General features: G+C 41.9%; 1 protein-coding gene across 3 annotated transcripts in view; it reads right to left on the bottom strand.

Annotated features, from left to right (window-relative positions):
• nup214 (nucleoporin 214) overlaps positions 1-20,226 on the bottom strand; it is a 53,463-nt gene that overhangs the window by 11,252 nt on the left and 21,985 nt on the right. For 2 of the 3 annotated variants that reach the window (XM_065965360.1, XM_065965361.1), the window contains exons 26-36: positions 19,625-19,661; positions 19,354-19,438; positions 17,981-18,033; positions 16,414-17,892; positions 14,138-14,202; positions 13,861-14,041; positions 13,619-13,771; positions 10,495-10,666; positions 8,592-8,737; positions 7,799-7,832; positions 4,866-5,604 (exon numbers count right to left, since the gene is read on the bottom strand). In XM_065965360.1, coding sequence (XP_065821432.1) covers positions 5,568-5,604; positions 7,799-7,832; positions 8,592-8,737; positions 10,495-10,666; positions 13,619-13,771; positions 13,861-14,041; positions 14,138-14,202; positions 16,414-17,892; positions 17,981-18,033; positions 19,354-19,438; positions 19,625-19,661 — 2,442 coding nt within the window. In that variant the 3' untranslated portion in view covers positions 4,866-5,567. Of the gene's footprint in view, positions 1-4,865; positions 5,605-7,798; positions 7,833-8,591; positions 8,738-10,494; positions 10,667-13,618; positions 13,772-13,860; positions 14,042-14,137; positions 14,203-16,413; positions 17,893-17,980; positions 18,034-19,353; positions 19,439-19,624; positions 19,662-20,226 lie in introns of those variants that run through there. The other variant, XM_065965362.1, reaches the window with a different exon arrangement.

The following is a 20,226-nucleotide window of genomic DNA, read 5'->3' as shown; positions in this document are numbered from 1 at the left end:
GTTGCTGATGCATCTTAAGTGACATTTCAATCTGATGATGGTGCTCAAAAAAAAGACATGCATACTCATACTAAGGGGGGGGGGGGGGGGGGGGTTTCATAGCAATCTAGAGACTTGTTTCTTTTACAACTAGTTTAAAATCCCAAAATGTCAACCTTTGGGCTAAGCAAGAAAAACGTAGGGGTTCACCAACGTCATAACGATACATCCTCTGGGAGACGTGAATGTTTATAAAATTTTATGGCAGTCCCCAGAGGTATTCGACAAGACGTGAAAACCTTCACCTACATATCAAAGAAGTCCCAGATGGCAAAATCCTTAATAGTGCTTTCACACATGTACAAAACTTTGAGGGTGAGCAACATGTGTCTGCAGAAATTTTCATCCCGATTTCGTCCCAATTTTTTTTCCAGTCTGCCCCCTAGTAAAACTTCAGAGTGACGTCGGGGTGAGCCGATGTGTGAACATAGCAGGAAGTATTCAGGAAAATTCACCTGAGCCAGTAAGGGGCTATGGTGACATTTGGATTACCTGATTATTGTGGGATGTTGTTGATGTTCGTGTGTGCACATAATGAAGTCGCTTCTTACTCTTTTCTGCTCAGCACTATGTTTTCTTACACTTGCTGGGTGATAATGTCAATATGTCCAATAAGTAGCATTAATATGAAGGCAAAAACTGTTATGGTGACAGACTGTCGCCTTGTCTGCCATCGTGGATTTCCAGAGCACCTTTTTTTCATCATGTCCTGCCACATGAGACCCCCCCCCCCCCCAAATCTCCCCATCTGACAGTAAAAACTTCACGCTATAATGGACATCAGCAACTCAGTTAGATTACAAGTTGAAGACTGTCCGGCTATTTTCTTGAATTTTTTTGAGTGCATGTGTGAAAACAGCTTCAGAGTCTGGATATCTTCTCTTTATCATGAATATTTGCACCAAACGTTATTGCAATGTCAGACCAACAATGGCATCCCTAATGGAAGCATGTAAGCATGGTTTAAAAACTTGTATTGAACTTAAATTAAAGTCAAGCGGTCCTGTTTTGTTGCTCTGCAGAGAAAGAACTCAACTGTGCAAAAGCCAATAACCAAAAACACAGGCATATGTCTCCTTTCCCCTCCCTAATTATCTTTCCAACTATTTTCTTGTATAATACACTTTTTAAGAAATCACCCTTAAGTATTCCAATCTCTTCATAATAGTGCATTTACTTGCTAGTTGTGAGGCATGGTCCTGCAAATAGGGGTTAAGCCTTAGAAAAAAAGTGATCCGCAGTGCACCACCAAGTCAGCACAATGTGGAGAGTGAAGAGAAACAGAGGGTGAGGTGTCCCCCGTCTGTTAGAGGATTATTGGATTTGGATTATCTGTGCAGGCAAAATTACCCATTAGGGAAAAATGTAGCATGCTCTCTCAGAAGAGCTGCAGCTGAGAAACACACAGGGTAACACATATTCAACACAACATTTGTTAACTAAACAATCTGACTGATACAACATCCTCAGTATGGGGGATATTAGAGCGACCAATGCCTGAAGACCCATACGATGCACACCCTGGGGAGTGCAGGGGGCATATGTAGACGTGATGAATATGTCAGCAGAGCAATACATGATGTGCTCAGACACCGCTAATCATCACTAACTTGGAGGGTGGGGGAGGGTGCTAGGGGGGGGGGGGGGGAAGAAAAAAACAGAATAAGTGTGGGGGTTAGGGGGGAGGGGTGGTCGAGCTATTTTTATCTGGACTACATGAAGACAGCTGCCATCGTCCACAGTGTTCAGAAGACTTTTTTTGTTGTACTTTAATCCCTAAGAATAGAATTACTGTCAACTTTGAATATTTCATTTATATTTGGGAAATAAAAGGGGACATAAATGTTTTTTTTTATTGTGCTTTAATTCTTTCATAAAGTCCAGTTATAGAGCGGGTGCTGAAATCTCTAAGGCTTATCGGCTTAAGCTCACAGCATTACAGACCTTGGGCTCGTAACCGCCCGTGTGCCTCTGTAGTCTGTCAATGTGTGGCATCCTTACCCGGATATCAAATAGCTCTGATTGTGGTTGAGATAAAGGGTATGAAACTGCTCATTATAAACCTTCGACCAATAAGTGAAATGCCCCAAAAGATAATGTTGCTTTAAAGTTGAGTTGTTTTAATACTGAAACTATTTTATCAGCCTCTGATTCTGCTACCAGAAAAGACAATAGTACTGTTCTTTGATCCTGATACCTATGCCGATAACAGTATCGGTATCTGCCTTTATACTGGTCACCATGCCGATATAACGGTATCTGTTCTAGCCAATGCTATTGATTCCATGGATGCACCGACTCGTCCTACAGATCGATATAATGCTGCCATCTAGTACACTTCAAACCTACTGATTCAGAGAAGAGGTTGATTTTAGGCAGATGAAGTCACATGTTGAACAAACGCTGACTTGTTTTCATTGTCAAACATAAGAGAAAAAAATTGGTGGCCCTCTTGGTAGGAGTCTTACACCAAAAGAAGTCTAACATCGGCAATCGACGAAATCGTTATTTCAAACATCGGTTTCTATATCGGCCCTGATATTCCCAATCGGTGCATCTCCAATTGATACCTATATCAATAATGGAATTGTATCGGACTTCAATGCTAATATGAATATTCAACAGTATCAATATCAGACATTGATATGGATACCTATACTGGTAACTGTATTATTTCTGTCTTTAATACTAATATCTACACCAATAACAGTATCGATATTAGAGAGGTACACGGTATCGGCCAATCATCATGTCTATGTATTGAAATCGAAATCAGGATAGAAATCCGGATTTTCTTTCAGGATAGGAGAAAAGTTAAAGGTAGATCCAAAAGACAGAATCTAATACACATTTAAACTGAATTATCGCCAATAGAGCAAATGTTGCAACTGATTTAATCTGCTAAGAACTATTTGGGAATGTGGGTTTGACCGTTTGAGCAGGTGGGTGGTTGAGGTCACATTTTATGACCCTGACATTCCCGTGCCACTTCAGAGTGACCCGGACCTCTGCCATCCCCGCCTGCCGAGAGACGCCAGATAAGGGTGGACAGAGTGACAGTGACATGCTCCACATCCACGAGCCGGGAAAGAAAATTCTGTTGATGGCGGCCGAATGCCACAGCAGCAAGGCTCCTATACGGGCTGAAGATCCCCATCAGCATTCTCCCACAGGCCGACATAGCTCTGCATGCGAGTCAATGAATTCTTTACTGAAGATGGAGGAATGAGCTGCATATCAAGGAGGATTTAGCATTAATTAGTGAACCATCTTAACATGGCCGGAGGCATGCTGCCATGTTACTCTTAACGCCACCTCGAATTAAACTGTGTTCAGTTGATCTGGTTTATATTCAGATTAGATTTCCCTGTATTTAAAAAAAAATCATGCCCTGTTTTTATCAATGTGCTATGATACGTTAAGTTGAGTAAAAATAAAAAAAGATTAAACCTTAAAAGGAAGAATGTGCAATATTTTACAAATAAAAATAGCAGAAATCAAGTATATCTATGTAAAGGTCTTTCTGTGTCATGACTGTCTACAATAGTCGTTTTCGGACCGCATGAACTTCTTCATAGTTCTATGAACCCTCCTCCTTTTTCTATCCATTCCCCAACGCAGGAACTACTACTATTTTAGTTCCTAGAACCTCGTTTAGAGGAACCTTTTAAGCTCCTGCTTCAGAGTAGGTACCATGGCGGTGGGAACGTAGACAGACAAAAAAGTACCCATGATGTGTAGTTCTCAGTGAACTCTCTAGCGGATAGTTCCTCTTCAAAAAGTCCCCAGAACTGATTGGTTTGAGTGAGAAGCACAAGTCCTGCTGGCTGTGTTGTTGTCGGAGCCGTGTTTACATCAAGTTCATAAGGACAGGACGGCCAATATCCGGCTTGTGTATAAAGCTGTTTTAAGGCTTTATTTGTGATTTTTCACACTTAAATATAATATAAATCAAGTATATCCTCTGAAAATAACTCTGTGAGTCATGACTGTCTACAATGGGTGTAACACCCGAGTCCCACTGTCTGTGATGCTTTCCGAGTCCTATCTTCAGTTTGTTTACATCGCCTGGACGGCCGGCTGACTCCTCCCCTCACGTATAAAAGTTGTTTAATTGAGGGACTAGCGAAAAGAAGAATAACATACTGTACTCACTGCTTAACTGTGTTTCTAGATCACGCTCATTTCAGGTAAATTTACATGCAGTGTGAAGATACCAGCATGATAAAGATCACTAGCATTAGCATGCTAACACAACAATGCAGCGCAAGTTGTTTTGGTTTCATGCTGGTGATCAAGGGCGACATCTGCTGGATCAAAAAATCGCATATAAAGCCTTTAAGTCAAGGACTAAAGGAAAGAAGAAAAACATACTCACTGCTAATTTGGATGTAGCTTAAGAGTTTTTAGATCACGGTCATTCGGTGTCAATTTTTGTTCAATATGAAGCTATGTGTCAACTAAAGAGCGCTAACATTAGCCTGCTAACACAACAAGTCCGCCGCTTGCGCTCGACTCCTTGGTGTGAACGTTGGAGGGGTGTCTCTGGAGGAGAGCGGAGGCATCAGTATGGCGGAGGTTTTGGCCAAACAGCCGTTTGTTTTAGTTTCATGCTGGTGCTCAAGGGCGACATCTACTGGATCGAAAAGTGAAGTCAAGCACATTCTTCCTTTAAGGACATTTCCAGTAAATGTTAGCAGGTAAGTTGAATTATGATCAAGCAATAATGTTAGATTCTCTTCTCATTACTCTTATCTAATAATTACCATCGTCAAAGAGTCCCGAGTGGGATGCATTTATGAATAAAATGTTTAGAAGACAAATCATTTCTTTGACATTTTTCATTTATTTCCACTTTTTTTTTATTGTAAAAATACACGTCAGACTGGAGTATTTTTGCAAAAATAATTTGAAATGGAAAATAAAACTTTTCTGACAGATTTAATGTTGATTGTTGGTTTGTCTTAATCTGGTATATTCTTTATTCATTCAAGACTTTACTGACAGATAACATTATGACTGACTTAGAGAACATTTCATATAATGTAGGAAAACAGTGGAATATTCAAAAGTATAGTTTGAGAAGTTTATTCCTGTGCTTCAAAGTCCAAAACCAAAAGATAATTCAAAATGCAGAACAAAAAAAAGAAACCCAAATGAATGTTAAAAATGAAGTAACTTGGTTATTTTTTAACAATGTGCGGGATATAAAGATATTATCAGTTTTTGTGTTTTTCAAACACTGTAGAATTCTTTAATACCTCACATCAAACTGCTTGCATGGAAGTTTATACTTGATTCTCTGTATGCTAAATAAAACAGGATAAAACTCCCAAATTAACAAGTGTGTAACAAAAGTTTTTCTTCAAGGAAGATGATAATCTTCCCGCTAATTCACTTTATTGACCACTTTATAGCCCCTGTTGGACACCCCCCCCCCCCTTCCCTACAACAGCTGTGTGACACAAAGAGCTTGATTGCAGAAAGCACTGTAGCAGTGACGTCTAGCTCAGGGAGGTTTAATAAAACTAGCTTCTCCAACTGGCAAATGTTTGCTGAGCTGATCTGGAAGAAGAGATGACAGACAAAGAAGAGAGGGAGAGATTATTGATAAAGTGATGTGGTTATTATTGTTAGAACTATTAGAATTACAGTTCCCTATTTTATGTAATGTGATGTAATTGACATTCTTTATATTATAGTGGATATGAATATTAAGGTTTGTCTTATTTTAAAGGGTGTGAGTGAGGGAATACTAGTAGATTTAAAGGAATAAACACACATAGACATAAACAAACAGATATTGAGGGGTTTTGTGTGTCTTGTGTCGTCTCAAATATCAAGATAAAGATATAGTAATTAGAGCCCAGCCGATACTATCGGCCGAAATTAGCTTATCCAGTGACTATTGGTACCGGCTATTTTTTCGCAGATATATGCCGATATTACTAGACTTGTTTACTAGTCAACTAGCATTTCACTTGAGTGTCATTGTATTCTTGTACTTGAGTGTCAAGCGGTGACAAACGTACATGCTCAGTTACTTTCCAGTTCACTGATCATGTTGTCTTCATTATACATATTTTCTACAAGTGTTTAATAACCGCATTTGAGGGAATAATAATAATTTATCTCTATAGAGTTCATAAATCAAAGAAAGATATCGGCCGATATATCATCGATAGGATTTTTTTCCCCCTCCCCAATATCGGTATCGGCCCTAAAAATCTCATATCGGTCAGGCTCTAACAGTAATATGATTTAGAATGTGTTTAGTAAATATGTTGGAGTTTGAAGATGATAAATCAGTTAAACACTCAGTATGTTGAGTTTGTGGTTTAACCTTAACTCACACAGTGTCTTAACAGCATTCGACTCAAGCGAGCGTCAACGACCAAATCAGCTCGATTCCATTGTTTCCTATGAGTGAACAAACAGCCAACGAGTAACGCAGTGTGAAGCAGTGCGACGTGAAGCAGTGCGACGTGAAGCAGTGCGACGTGACGTATTAACACAGACGCTCCATTTCTACCATCAATCCAAAAAAACTTTACACGGCTCACTGTGTGCCATCTATTAACGAGCCTCTGAGTGTTGTGATTTGAGTCAATAGCTTGTAAATACAAACCACCACACTTTTGTTTGTCCACCTTCAAAATAAAAGCACCAGCTGTCATACTGTTTGCAAGGACAATCTGACATTCACAAAGCACAGAAGTAAATATTTAAAGGATGCTGTGAGGATCGCGAGGGTCCGATACGGCTTGATACGACTCGATATCTAACGCTCACATGCTGTTAGGACACGGTGTTATATTATGTTTTGTTGTATTTTCTTGTTTGTGGTTTTGGATGTGCTGGACCATTTGATTGATGTACAACAGCAATATGCTAAATGATTGTTTTGCATATTTGCATGAAAGTAAGTGACTGTTCTATTTTAATGTTGATGCAGTATATAAAATGTGTTTAGGACAGCAAAGAAACACAATGATGACAAAGCTGAACGTACTGTATAGAAAAAAAAGAGACCCAAAAGATTCAACTAAAAAAAAAACAAGAATGGTTAAGAAGGAGCAGTATGTGAATGTGTCTGATGGTCTGAGCCTCGTCCCCCCACACACTCCTGAACACTTCAGAGTGCATTCCTCTGGAACACACCCCGGGGTACACACTGGCTGCCATGTGACACGCAGCAGCAAACCGAAGGGAGAGGAAGCATGAGATAGGAGGAAGAAGAAATGAGGGATGAGACAGAAAGGGAGAGAAAGTAGGATGGGAATGAAAATCTGATCGCAAGAGGGCAATTAGTAAGGAAAGCGCTACTAGAGCATTCAATCATGCAGCACCAGTTTCAGGGATAGGGACTCTCCACAAGGGGATCAGAATGATGTAGCAACAGCAGCACTTCTCAGTGTTTTTTTTTATTATTATTCATGTGTTTTTTTTGTGTTTTTTTTACTCAAGGTTAAAGGCACCAAACAGAGAGAAGTTCTCTAATAAAGTGAAGCAGAAAAATAAAGCTCAGAAAGGGAAATAAATGAGGGCAGATGAGCTGTTTTTTTTTTTTTTTTTTTTTAAATCTGAGCATGTTCTATGGGGAGCCGTTTTGTGGAAAAGGAGATGTGAGCTTCAGCAGCAGAGTTCAAGCAGCACAGGCAAAACACACCGCTGCCGGGGAGAAGTGTGGGTCCGTCTACTCATTAGTTCACACACACAAGAGACATCTGTTGAAAGTAAATATGTTGAGCACTCTTACTGGTTTGCAGACCCAAATGTGCCTCCAGAGAATCCTGCAGAAATAAGAAGAAAAGGTAATTAATTGGGTGACTTAGGGGTCACTTTCACAAATTAAGTTGGGTGGACTCTATTCAAGGGTGAAAGTTGTGACATCGTTGCATATTTCATTTGGTTCGGTTTGCTTTCAAACTGCATTTTGTCAAGCGCACCAAACACTGTCAAATGTTGTGTACAGTAACCTCCCGCCACTAGTTGGGGCTGTAGTTCCTGTAAGTGGCTACTGCTGTATATGATTCAATGTAAACTACAGAACGGTGGAAGAATGGCATCCCGTCGTGCAGCACTTGAAAATAGGAGTCTGGATTTGCTCTTATGTGCACCAGAGTTCAGTACACCGTCGGTGATAACACGATTTGAATCAAATGAAGGCAGTGAACCATAAAGCAGTGCATTATGGGTTGAAAGTTGCTGTCTGTAAACCATGTCAAATACACTAGCCATGATCTGCAGACTTATTAGGATCATGCATGCAAACTCCAACCCATCAATGCACAACACATCTGCAAAATGGCATCAGTGAAGATGTGACACTGATAGAAATAATCTACCTAGATGCAGATGTCTGGATGCAGTCTGGATGTTCTTCCAAGCTAACAGGCTGTTACCAAAAAACATGAGCGGATTTTTTTTGTTTATCTTCACCTGGTGTAAAACTGTGCTGCTTGCAATTCTTAACGCAGAGCTAGTGAGCAAGTGGACATTGGGAGATAAAAAAATAAAAAAATAGGGGGCAACTGAAGCAGTAGTCTCACCTCCTGCCTGTGGCTGTTGTCCAAAGCCTGAGAAGCTGCTGGGCTGAGTTCCAAACCCAGAGCCTTGCTGTGCCAGGCCCCCGAACGACGGCGGGTTCTGATTGGCTAGAGCACCGAAGGATGGGGCGCTGGGAGGCGAGGCAAACCTGAAAGCAGAGGCAGAGAGAGAGAGAGAGAGAGAGAGAGAGGATGTTATATTGTTGTATTGCAGTAACAGAGAAAGGTAAAGGAACTACAACCGCTAAAAAAAAAAAACTTCAACAGCCCTGCTTTGAGCAAGATCTATCATTTTTGAACAAAAAGAAATAAGAGTGACAAGAAAGAGAAATATGTGGTATATTTTTTGTTAAGCTTCCACCAAGCAAACATGCCATGAGGGCAGAAGGTGTCAGATGGTGTGTGTCTGTGTGTGTGGGTTGGTGTGTATGTGAGGATTGAGAAATGGGGCTTTATGCGGTAATCCCCTCTGCAGTACCAACGGCCACTGACTCCCATTGGAGAGAAAGGGGAGAATGAGCAAAACAGAGCGAGAGTCGGCCAGTTTAATCTGCAGGCAGCAGTGAGATTATCTGAGAAGGTAATCTAGTCCTGCACAGGAGTCCATGGTTGTAGACTCAATGCAATGCAACATGTGTGCATGGGGGGGAGCTGGCGGCGCAGTGGTTCAAATCCAACCTATGGCTCCTTTCCCGCATGTCATTCCCCACTCTCTCTCTCTTCCTGATTTCCGACTCTATCCACTGTCCTATCTCTCCATTAAAGGCACAAAAAGTCCAAAACACACACACGGTTCAGCTGAAGAAGTACATGAAGAAGAGAGGCGTACAGACATGGACGAAGTGAGTAAAGATTTTGCAGTGACTCAGGGTGAGCACATCAAAGACAAGACTAATAAAGAAGGCAAACATTGCAAGAGACTGCAGAACGATATAAATAGTGAAACCAATTTGTTTCACCCAAAAAAAAGGCCCTACGCTGAGAAGCTCAATGCACTTAAAACCAAAGACTGGACATAAAAATGGACGACGCTTGAGTGACGTCACATACTGCAGGGGGCTTTGGAGTCCCATCGATGGCAGTCGCCATGCTGGAACTGCTGTCTCACTCTAACTTTCAGACAACCAAACGACAGGCTGAGAGCTGGAGCTGAGGCGGGTTTTAAGCTTCTTGACGAACCGTTACACTGCGCCCGCCTGTCAATCAGGTCAGCTACGTGCTTTATTGTGAATAATGCTTATCCTTCATAAAAGAAATCGGATGAGTTTTTTTTTTTTAAATTCACCCCTGTTAGTGTACAGAGTGTGCCAATGGAGACATGAGCTAATCAGATCTATTTTGTTTTATTAACCAGGCCGTAAACATTTTAATTTCTACTCTAAAAAAATGTTTTTTTTTTTTTTTTAAATGGTGTGTATGTGACTTCTGGTGTTTTTGCAGCCAGCCTCAAGCGGACACTTCCACATATCCCATACATTTTTTTCCCCCAGATTTATAACAAGTGTATTAAACAGCATGAAAGCGTCCCTTGGTATTCAGACGAGGTTTAAATGAACGGTGCTTTCAAAACTCGCTCCATTTGTTTAATTTCATCCTGTCATCACCATGTTAATAGACTGTTTCACAATGATCGTGCATGCTTCCCTTCACTAGTTCATGCGTTATGCTTCTGTGATTGTGCATCGAGTTAAAGCGGACCCAGATGTTCGGGTCGTGAAAATAAAGCGCTCTTCCCCGCGCTGCAGGCAAAAACCCTGCTGCTCCGCTGCCTCCTCTGTGTGCAACAAAAAAAGCCTGGTGACATTCTCTGCTGTTTTCTCACTCCAACAATGTAACACCCAAAAATAAACTACCCAACACATCTTTTTTTTTTTTTACATTTCATGGAACAATTTCAATTTCTTACCCAAATCCTCCCATGCTGGAAGCAGCTGTTCCCTCTCCGAACACTTTACCGGCGGAGGAGCCCATGTTGTTGCTGAAGGAGGGGCTCGCTCCAAATGCAGCGCCGCCACCAAACGCAGGGGAGCTGCCGAAGGCCGGGGGGCTCCCAAACACTGGAGCACTCCCAAATCCACCTGAAGACGGGAAAGAGAAGAGAGGGGCTTTAATAGTTTGCAAAGCAGCAGAACATTTCAGGGAGTCACATGGTCCTTCAGCATTGATTCTCTGTGTTCCTGAGTGTGATATTGAACTTCTTCTGTGGATGGCTTTTTACCCCATTGTTTATTTGACTCCTTCATCAACATGACCACCCCATGTTTTTTAACAACACGCCGACAGCACAATGACAGGATGGAGATACTTCACACCAACTCAAAGCCTCAGCTGCAGGAGTCGCAGGGGAGAAAGGCTGGTCTGAAATTACAGCCTGGCTACCAGCATGCCCCAATAAATAATTGATTGAGCTAATGTAAAAAGATTATACTCTGTTTGGTGTGTGTGTGTGTGGGCCAGTGATGGTGCTATAGTGAGCCGAGGCCTGCTGATGCACCAGAGGGGCTAAGAGATAGTTTGGATGGTTACTACTACAACGACTTATAGCTAGAAATGCAAAAACTGTGGAGGAAAAAAAAAAAAAAAAAAGAGCAAAAAGCTAAAATAAGACCTTGAAAACAAAATGATCTGGTGTGAAGAAGTTCATTTTCCAGACAATTACTAAAATAAATGTTCTAACAGAGCTTTTCAGAGGTTACTGGACTAAACTGCTCACTCACGCTGCAATAAGATGAACTTTTATTGATTAGAGTAAAGCTAAAATGAAACAGGTGGTATATAATCATGCATTTAGAATGTTTTGTAGAATATCAAGATGGATGAGTTCATGTTTGTTTCTTAAAATGTTCCAACATTCAAGATTTAATGAGTCAATGAACTGATTCATTAAATTAAATCATAATGCTGTTTACTCAGGCTCAGCCCACACTGAGTGACACATTGTGTTCCTCCTGTTTTTTCTCACCATGCATGGAGCTGCATGATTAGAAGATATACTTTATTAAGCCCGTGAGGGGAAATTACATTAATGGAGAGATACCTCAAGATATAAAAAGCCAGAGATGGTGGTAAGACTGGATCTTAAACAATTTAACAAAAAAAAAAAGTGTGTTCTCACAACTTTTGCCCGTAGCAGTGTAGCTTTATTAAATAGCAATTATCCAAGCTGGATTCTTTAAAGCTCCTGGGAGGAATATTAGGCGCCCGCCTGTGGACAAAGCTGTATCTCTTATCTCTGTTGATTGTGTCCTTTGAATTAATTTAAAAAAAAAAATGCATCCTGCTTTATTTTGACAGTTCTGTGTATAATGTAATGTAAAAAGTAATGTCCCTGCAGCCTGTTGTAATTCACTCCATGTGACACCTACCCCCGCGGCAAGCAGTTACAGGCATTAAAAAGAACAATATAGAAATAGTCAATGTTTAATCTGAGGGTCTCTTTCAGTCTCTTTGTAGGTCATAAAGAGGCATCAGTATTAATTTCATGACCAGTTAAAAACTCCTCAAAGGGGCTTTAAATTTTTAGGTCTTGAAATAATGTATATGAAAATCATTCCCTCAGGCTGTATGTGTACTGCACTGTATGTGCACCTGACTGTGAAATAAATACATCACATCTTTGACTCATTGCACTGTGACTTAGCACAGCTCAGAGGTAACGTTGCATCAGCGGTATTGGAGCAGGTAACACTGGAGCATGACTTCATCACTCTGTGCTCTGCTGGGCTGACGCGATAAGGGCGCTCGCTTGTAACTGAGACGATAAAGGAGAAAGCAATGTCAGGAGTCGCCTGCTGTGCAAAATGGGATTATGTATAGGTGACCTGCAGCCCTCTCACTATCACGGGGCCTCACGCAGCTTTACACCAAAGCCCTGCTGAAGCCAGAGAAGATCATACATTGCTATTACAAGCGTGGAAATCATCTCTAACAACAGCTCTATTTACAATGCTAGGATTCATTCTATTGATAATAGAATGAATACTGCGCCCTTAGGCAGCGTAAGAAGAAAGTGTGGTCTGGAAAATGTCTACACAACGCACAAACAAGTGGCACTTTCATGAAGTGGATCAGAGTATCTTATTAAGTAGCCCTCCTTTCAAAAAGTGGAAGCTGGGGATGGACTTTTTGTAGATGTTTAGTTGCACAGAACGCAGCAAATACGCCACAAGGAGCGTCGGTATGCGTGTGAATGGAATAACGAGCAGCTGGGCGCTTAACGTAACCGTCGGCGTGTGAATGTGGTGCGAGCGGGTGAATGAAGCCCTGAGCACTTAATCCAGTTTCAACTTTTGCTTCTTACGATCATGGAAACAAGATAATTGAGATTAAACGATTACTGTGCTGAGTGCTGTGCTGCGCTCGTCCTGTCCATAGGCACTGTGTCAGAGGTGGTACGTGTTTGGATCAGAGTGTTAAGGTTTGATAAACACGTGATCCAGATGTTGTGAAATTAGTGACTCATTTTTTTTTAATAATCACAATCAAGTTATCATGACCCTGATTTTTGAGCTACGTCAATGTGACGAGTAGTTTAGAATCATTTTGAGCAGTCTAGAAGATTACAAATAGCGCTATACAAGTCCATATTGGGGCAGCAGTAGTTCAGGTCTGTAGGGACTTGGGTTGGGAACCGGAGGATTGCCGGTTGAAGTTCCAGTGAGTACCACAATATGGTAGTTGGTCTGGCAACAAACCCCTGACAACTCTGACATCTCTCAACTCGGGCTTGTCCACATGTCCTGTTTGTGCATGTGTGTGAGAAGCATGTCTCTCACTTACAGATTGTAAGAGAATTATCCTCAGGGATTAATTAAGATGTTTAAATAAATACCATTTAGCAAATTGCCTGATATCACATGAAAATTGAATAAATAAAATGTATGGATGCATGTCCACTTGGTCAGGGCATACACCTGATTTATAAGGCAAGATGTAAGTGATTTTACAAATACATTTATAAACACGCTTTTCTCTCGCGCAAAGACAGTCAGAACTTTTTAGAATCAAGAACAAGTTGAAGCCAGCTATACCTGCTTTTGCCGGAGAAGCGAAGGAGCCAAATCCCTGCGATGCCACACTCGCTGTACCAGTGCTGAAGGTCCCACTGGGTTTCTGCTCACCAAAGGCGGCCTGTCCAAACCCAAAGCTCTTTGCACCGCTGCTGCCAAACAGACTGTTGGGTCCTAGAGGACAAATCAGCGGATACATCGAAAATTTTTCCAACAGGATGGCTAAGGTGCAGCAACCACTGAAAAGTCCATCGACATATTACCTGGCTGAGTCGTCTGTCCGAACCCTCCAGGGGCCGCGGCGGTGCCAAATGGGTTCTTGTTTGCAGCTTCTTCGCTCGGTTTGCCTCCCAAGCCCCCGAAGAAACCTCCACCACCAGCTGAGCCCGCTGTATTGGCTGAACCTGAACCAAACAAACCTCCACCAGCGGATGGCTGCTGCGGCTAGAGAAATGTTGTTTTTGTTATAATGTGTGTTCAGAAGAAAGACAGTCATATTGATTGGCTTCTTTATACATCTATAAAATCAGGGAATCCTACCTGTCCAAACACACTGCCACTGCTTTGCTGTGAGCCAAACACAGGTGCGGCAGAAGTGCCAAAAGCTGTGATAAAAAGAAAAGAAAAAAAATCTGTCACCACCCGACAACCTCCTTCTCTTGACCATGTGTAATGCAAAGCACGAGCTAGCTTCTGAAAGTGTGCCCTCCTTTAAATCTGTAGACAGTAGGGCTAAACAATTTATCGCAATAGACACAAGGCAAAAGTCTGAATTTAAATTATCTGCACTAAATAAGAACAATATTTTATGTAAACAAATGATGCTTCTTCACTCAGCATGTGTATATTTTACCTGATGGACAGAGGCCTGGATATAATGGCGAGGCTGTCATAGCGTTATGATGCAGTCTGATGAAATTAAGCCAGCTATCAGTTACCCTCAGGTTACTTTGTGCCAATTTAGTGGTAAAAAAAAAAAGACTTTTGGGCTTTATTTTGGATTGACGAAAAACACGTTACAAACACAGGTAATGTGTTAGATAAAAAGTAGAGCCTAACCGATTAATCAGCCGGCCGATAATTTGGCCGATATTAATGTATCCAGCGAATATCGGTATTGGCCAATTTTATCGCAGATATGCGTTGATATTATTAGATTTATTCACCAGTCAAATAGCTTTTCATTTAAATTACATTGTACTAAACTAGCAGTTCTCTTTCTGGCTTTCACCAACAGAGGGCGCTATGTGGATTACAACAAGGATTTTCACTCTCCAGAGTGTCAGGCGGAGATGCACGTATGTTACTGTCCAGTTGAGTCTTTATACAGCATATCGTTTCCACAAGTGTTTGATTACTGCATTTGAGGGATCAACACAATAAATGTCTATTTATATTTATCTACCTCTAAAGAACGAACATAGAAAGATTTTGGCGGATATATTTGTATCAGGTTATTTGTCTCCCCACTGTCGACATCAGTATCGGCCCACAAAATCTCATATCGGTAGGGCCTTAAAAAAAAGTTATAGCTAAAATGCACTTCACTGTATATACTAACATTTCTGTTATTTGTCAGGCTTCATATCCCTATCACAATATTAAACACTACTATAGCACAGTGCATACTTTTCTCATGTGGTGCAGGCCTAGAAAGCAGAAGCGTGGAGCTGCGTCTAACTGCTGAGCTCATACTTTAACATCAGCTGTCCACCCAGACTCAGACATTCCCAAACCGCTTTGGGAATTTAGGGAATCTTTGGGAATGGGACAACTCCCACCATGCCAGCCTCTATACTTAAGCTGCCACACCTCCACTCGTTTAAGCTGGAAGTATACTGCAGACAACATGATCTCCTCCCCCCTGCAGGCTGCTGGCCTTGACACCAAAGGAAGTGTCACATTCCACCTCCACATTATGAGCAGGTTTACCAGTTTGACAAATCATAACAACATACTTCAGAGGTTGCAGGTCAATGTTAAGCCTATTGTTAGAAACAACCAAATTAACCTTGCTGTGTAGTTCTGATTAGACAATACAATTTGAAGTTCTAATCAAGCCTATCTGACTGGGGTTTTAATGACTCATCACTATGGAAAAGAAAAAACCTGAAGGTGTCTTTTCAATCGAAAGGATCTCATTATTTAGTTGATGAACTGAGGATGTGACTTTAAGGTGAGATGTCTTATCTTAAGAAGGCCCATTCCAGAGGTTTCTCTTTTATTTATATATTTATAAATCAATTTTTCTTTGCTTACAATCCTGATGTGATGTAATTCATGTGTTTGGGTCGATAAGGTTTTCCAAATTTAGTGGCTGCAGCAGGTTCTAGTGAAACACAGCATTTAAGATTCAGCCTGGACTCTTACTGACAGACACACAATGTCTCATTTCATTGTGTATCTTAAGGCTGTCATGTTTTAAAATGATACTGTTATTCAAGGATCAATTGTATCAAGAAGTACAGAAGCTTAAACAAAAAAAACTATAGATCTTCAGACATATTATGACCTAAAGAGAAAGAGCACAAATGCATTTGGTACAGAATGTTGCCAATGCATTTGTGCAATTTAGACAGTTTGCAGGAGTTGCCTGGAATTGCGGCAAGATTAAAACAAAAAAATTATAGGTGCCTTGGCCTTCTGAATATGTTTCCGTGGTATTGAAACAGGTAACGATATTATATCTAAGTCTAAAATTCTGGTATCATGACAACCCTACTAGAGCAAAAAAAAAAAACAATTGAGTTACACAAATGTTTCATGAGATAACTCAACAGAAAAAAAAGTACAATTACGTGCAGAATCCTTCTCACCTGAGGGCTGCCTGAAGCCAAATGCAGAAGACGAGGATGTGGTCGTGTTGCTTCCAAACACAGTCCCCTGTCCAAATCCTGAGCTTTGACCGAAAGCTGGTGCTGTGATCTGTCCAAACAGTCCTGAGCCGGTGCTGCTGGCTGTGTTGGCGCTGCTTGAGTCAGAAGAGAAGGAACTTGCGTTGCTCGCAGTTGCGGCACCAAAAAGACCCCCTCCGGTAGTCGCGCTGTTAGAAGTTGCTCCAAATGCTGTTGGGCCAAAAGAAAAGCCGCTGGCTCCTGTACTGCTGGCAGGCTGGCCAAAGCCGCTCACTTGGCCGAATTTGCTAAAACCAGTTCCTGACGCTGCGCCAAAGCCAGTTGAACCAAACCCTGTTGCTGCCGGGGCTGCGAGGGCTGAAGAAGCTGGAGCTGCAGCAGGTTGTCCAAACCCGGTGCTAGCTGTAGTTGTTGATGTACTGCTAACAACTGAAGCGGTGGAAGTAGAGGCTGCAGTGGCGACCGTAGTGATCACTGGCGTGGCTTCAACAGTACTGCTGTCTGTTGTTGGTGGTGCAGGCTGGGTAAAAATGGAGCCTGGTTTGTCAGAACTGGGTACCTGAAACACTGCTGGAGCTGCCTGTGGGACGGCTGAAGGGGAAGCCGTCGAAGGGGGTGCAGGAACAGTGGTAGTGCTGTCAGGAGTGGCCTCTGTTGTCGATGTATATGGTGGTGGTGGAGGGGTTACTTCAGCTGGAGGGGGGATATAGGGGGGTGGCTCAGTGGTGGGTGCAGCTGGCGCAGGTGTTGGTGCTGTAACTGCAGCGGAGTCTGTGGTGGTGGAATCTGCTGCGGGCCCGAGTAATACTGACGGACTTGCTTGTTCCATAGCTGGTTCAGGATCTGGTTCTCTTTCAGGTGGAGGTGTGGGCTCTGGCGGCGGTGGTGTGGCCTTTGGTGGCTCTGTGGGCTCTGAGGAAGTAGCAAGAAGGCTGCTGAAAGTCGTAGGTAAAGCCGAGGTGGCTGCGCTAGATGGAGGAACAGAGAAGGCCGGCTTTGGGGTCGATTCAGGGGGTTTGAACAGACTGCCTGACGCCGCACCTTTGGACAAATCCACTCCTGTGGAATCTTCTGCAGACTTTTGCAGAACTGGACCAAAGCTAAATGGTGCTGCTACTTTACTTGCACTAAGTCCAGTTTCAAATGCAAACGACGCAGCAGCAGCAGATTTTATGGATGCATCTTTAGCTTCTTCTCCTGGCCCAACACGTAGCCCGGAAAAAATGCCCAGAGTCTCTCCTCCAGCTATCTTAGGGGGCTGTGGATCAACCCTGAGGGCGGAGGAGGGTCTTTCTACTTGTGCATTTGCAGGCAGGGTGGGTGACGCAGTGCCGAGAGCAGGGGAGGTGGACTTTGGGGTGAATGAGAACGGCTCCTCTGCAGTCTGGCCAAACATAATTTTGCCATTTCCACCAAAGGCGAATTTATTTGTATCCTTCGCTGCAAAACACATTAAATTGAAAAACATAAATGATGCATGTTGTGGCATGAATCCTCAACTGTCTGTAAACAAGCAGCTGTGTTTTACCTTGTGAGGTCGCAGATCCTTGTGGCACTGCAGAAAAGCTGATGCCAGAAGATCTGTAAGAGAAAATGTAAGTAACAGTGAATCTACAGCGAGAGCATCTTCAGGGCCAGTAAACAGTGTGTGCCAGGAGCAGTGATAATGTAATGAATGTAGACCAAACTAGGGCTGCACACAACAATATTTTTCTTTCTGCAGTTTACATATTGAAAGAAATTATACCAGATAGGTGCGGTGTGCTTTTTCATGAATACCGCGACTAAAATTTAAATCAAACAAATCAAACTTTTGGGCCACTTGTTTAGCTCAGTTGGTGGTCACAGGTTCAGCTCCTGATCCAGCATGACACTCCCCTCTCTCTCTCCTCACATACCGTAAAACTTCAAACAAAGGCCCATCCCAACGTAAGGACGAAATCCATTTTAACTAGCTAAGGGTTGCCCCAAGTTTTGGCACATCCTTTATGCAAACAGTCCATGCTGTATGTGGGGCCTGCATTGAGCATACTGTCCAGGTATGAGTGACGGCAGCAGTGTTGCCTGCACGTCTACATCCAACATAAAAGGGGACACAGACTCTGTTAGCTGGCCACTGATGATGATGATGATGATGTCAGAGTTATATTGTCGATTCGTGGCAGCTTGACATGCTTCAGGTTACAGAAGAAGCAGAGTGGGGTTTGTCTGGCACAACTTCACAAAATAGCAAGGTGCATGAAGAGCGAAAGGCTTGAAGAGGTCAAAATGCTCCAGCAACACTTGTAGTCTGAAGATCAACTTTATTAACAAATTGTCTAATTTCAGATTACATTACTGATATTGCACGTCCTGCGATGTGCTTAACTACCCATGCCCATATCACAATTAAGATGTTTCAACAAAGTATTGTTCAGTCCTTGACCAAAATATCTACAAATAAATAACGGGATGGAAAATGTAAGCTGATTGAACCAAATCATATCTTCATCACAATTTTTCAGCTTTAAAGAAGAACACAAAAGAGGGATTATGATACATTTATGTTCAAAAATGCTTTTAAGCCAAGATCATTTTATTTTTATGATTTAACATTGTGTTGACATTAAGATAATAATGAATACGGGGTACTGGTGGCGCAGTGGTAAATGCGCACGCCCCATGTATGAAGGCTTTGCTCCTCCAAGGGGGCAGTCCAGGTTCAAATCCCACCCGTGGCTCCACATGTCATTCCCTACTCTCTCTCTCCCTGATTTCTGACTCTATCCACTGTCCTATCACTCCATTAAAAAGCCCAAAAATAAATCTTTAAAAAAAACAAATAACATAATCATGAATATACAATGTTTTTGTCGTTCTTTATACTTCAGCAGCTACTTGAATTGTCAAAAGTGGACTCACCCTGACGCGAAGGGGAAACCTTTGACGGTGCTTTGCTCTGTTGAGCTGGCAGGAGATCCAGAAACATCTGTTTTGGCTGGCTGACCTGGAAGACGAAGAAGTTCATGCAGTCAGTAAAAGTTGTATAAAAGGTATCAGGTCACGTCTGATTTATGTCTGTGTCATTTCAAAACAAAGTTTGCTGTTTAAATGTAAGAAAAGAAAACAATGTAAACAGTAAAAAAAAAAAGACAATTATGCACACGTTAAGTTTATAATGATCCGTTCTTACCAAACATAGTCATCTTCTGGATACCTTGTACAGGAGTCTGCAAAGAAACGGTCTGTTAGAGCTTCATGATTTAAAGTCATAATACAGAAAAAAAAAACCTTTACAGCAATGATGTTTACGAGTTAAAGATAAGCACTTTGCAGGTTTCTTTGAACAAACTGGGTAAAGTCAGTGAGTGTGTTTGTATGCATGCGTTTGGAGATCTGAGAAATGTTTGGGTCATTCCCCCGTCGAGCTGAACTTGAGCCTGAACAGTGACGAAGATTTGTGCGAGGAGTTCCCCTGCCGCCCGGCTGTGACTTGTAACATCGACATGGGAGGAAGCTGGGACATTTCTCAGCCATGCCGTTAATGGTGCATCTTCTCACCAGAACTATCATCTGTCTGTGAGTTTTCACACGTCGAGTTAAGAGAAGAAGAACCCTGACTTGAATTTTTTGTTTTTGTTTTGAGGATTTATCTAGGTTAAAAAAATTACACTGAAGACGATTATTTATGGGTGCACCCTGCAGTGCTGCTTGGAAACCTCAACTTCAATAGAAAGTTGATATTTAAATATTTCTTTAACCAACTAACGTGTTCCTCGGACAATTAGATCAAGC

This window comes from Labrus bergylta, chromosome 17 (assembly GCF_963930695.1).
Source record: "Labrus bergylta chromosome 17, fLabBer1.1, whole genome shotgun sequence".
In the NCBI taxonomy this organism is placed as follows: Eukaryota; Metazoa; Chordata; class Actinopteri; order Labriformes; family Labridae; genus Labrus; species Labrus bergylta.
This window is presented reverse-complemented; position numbering and strand designations above follow the sequence as displayed.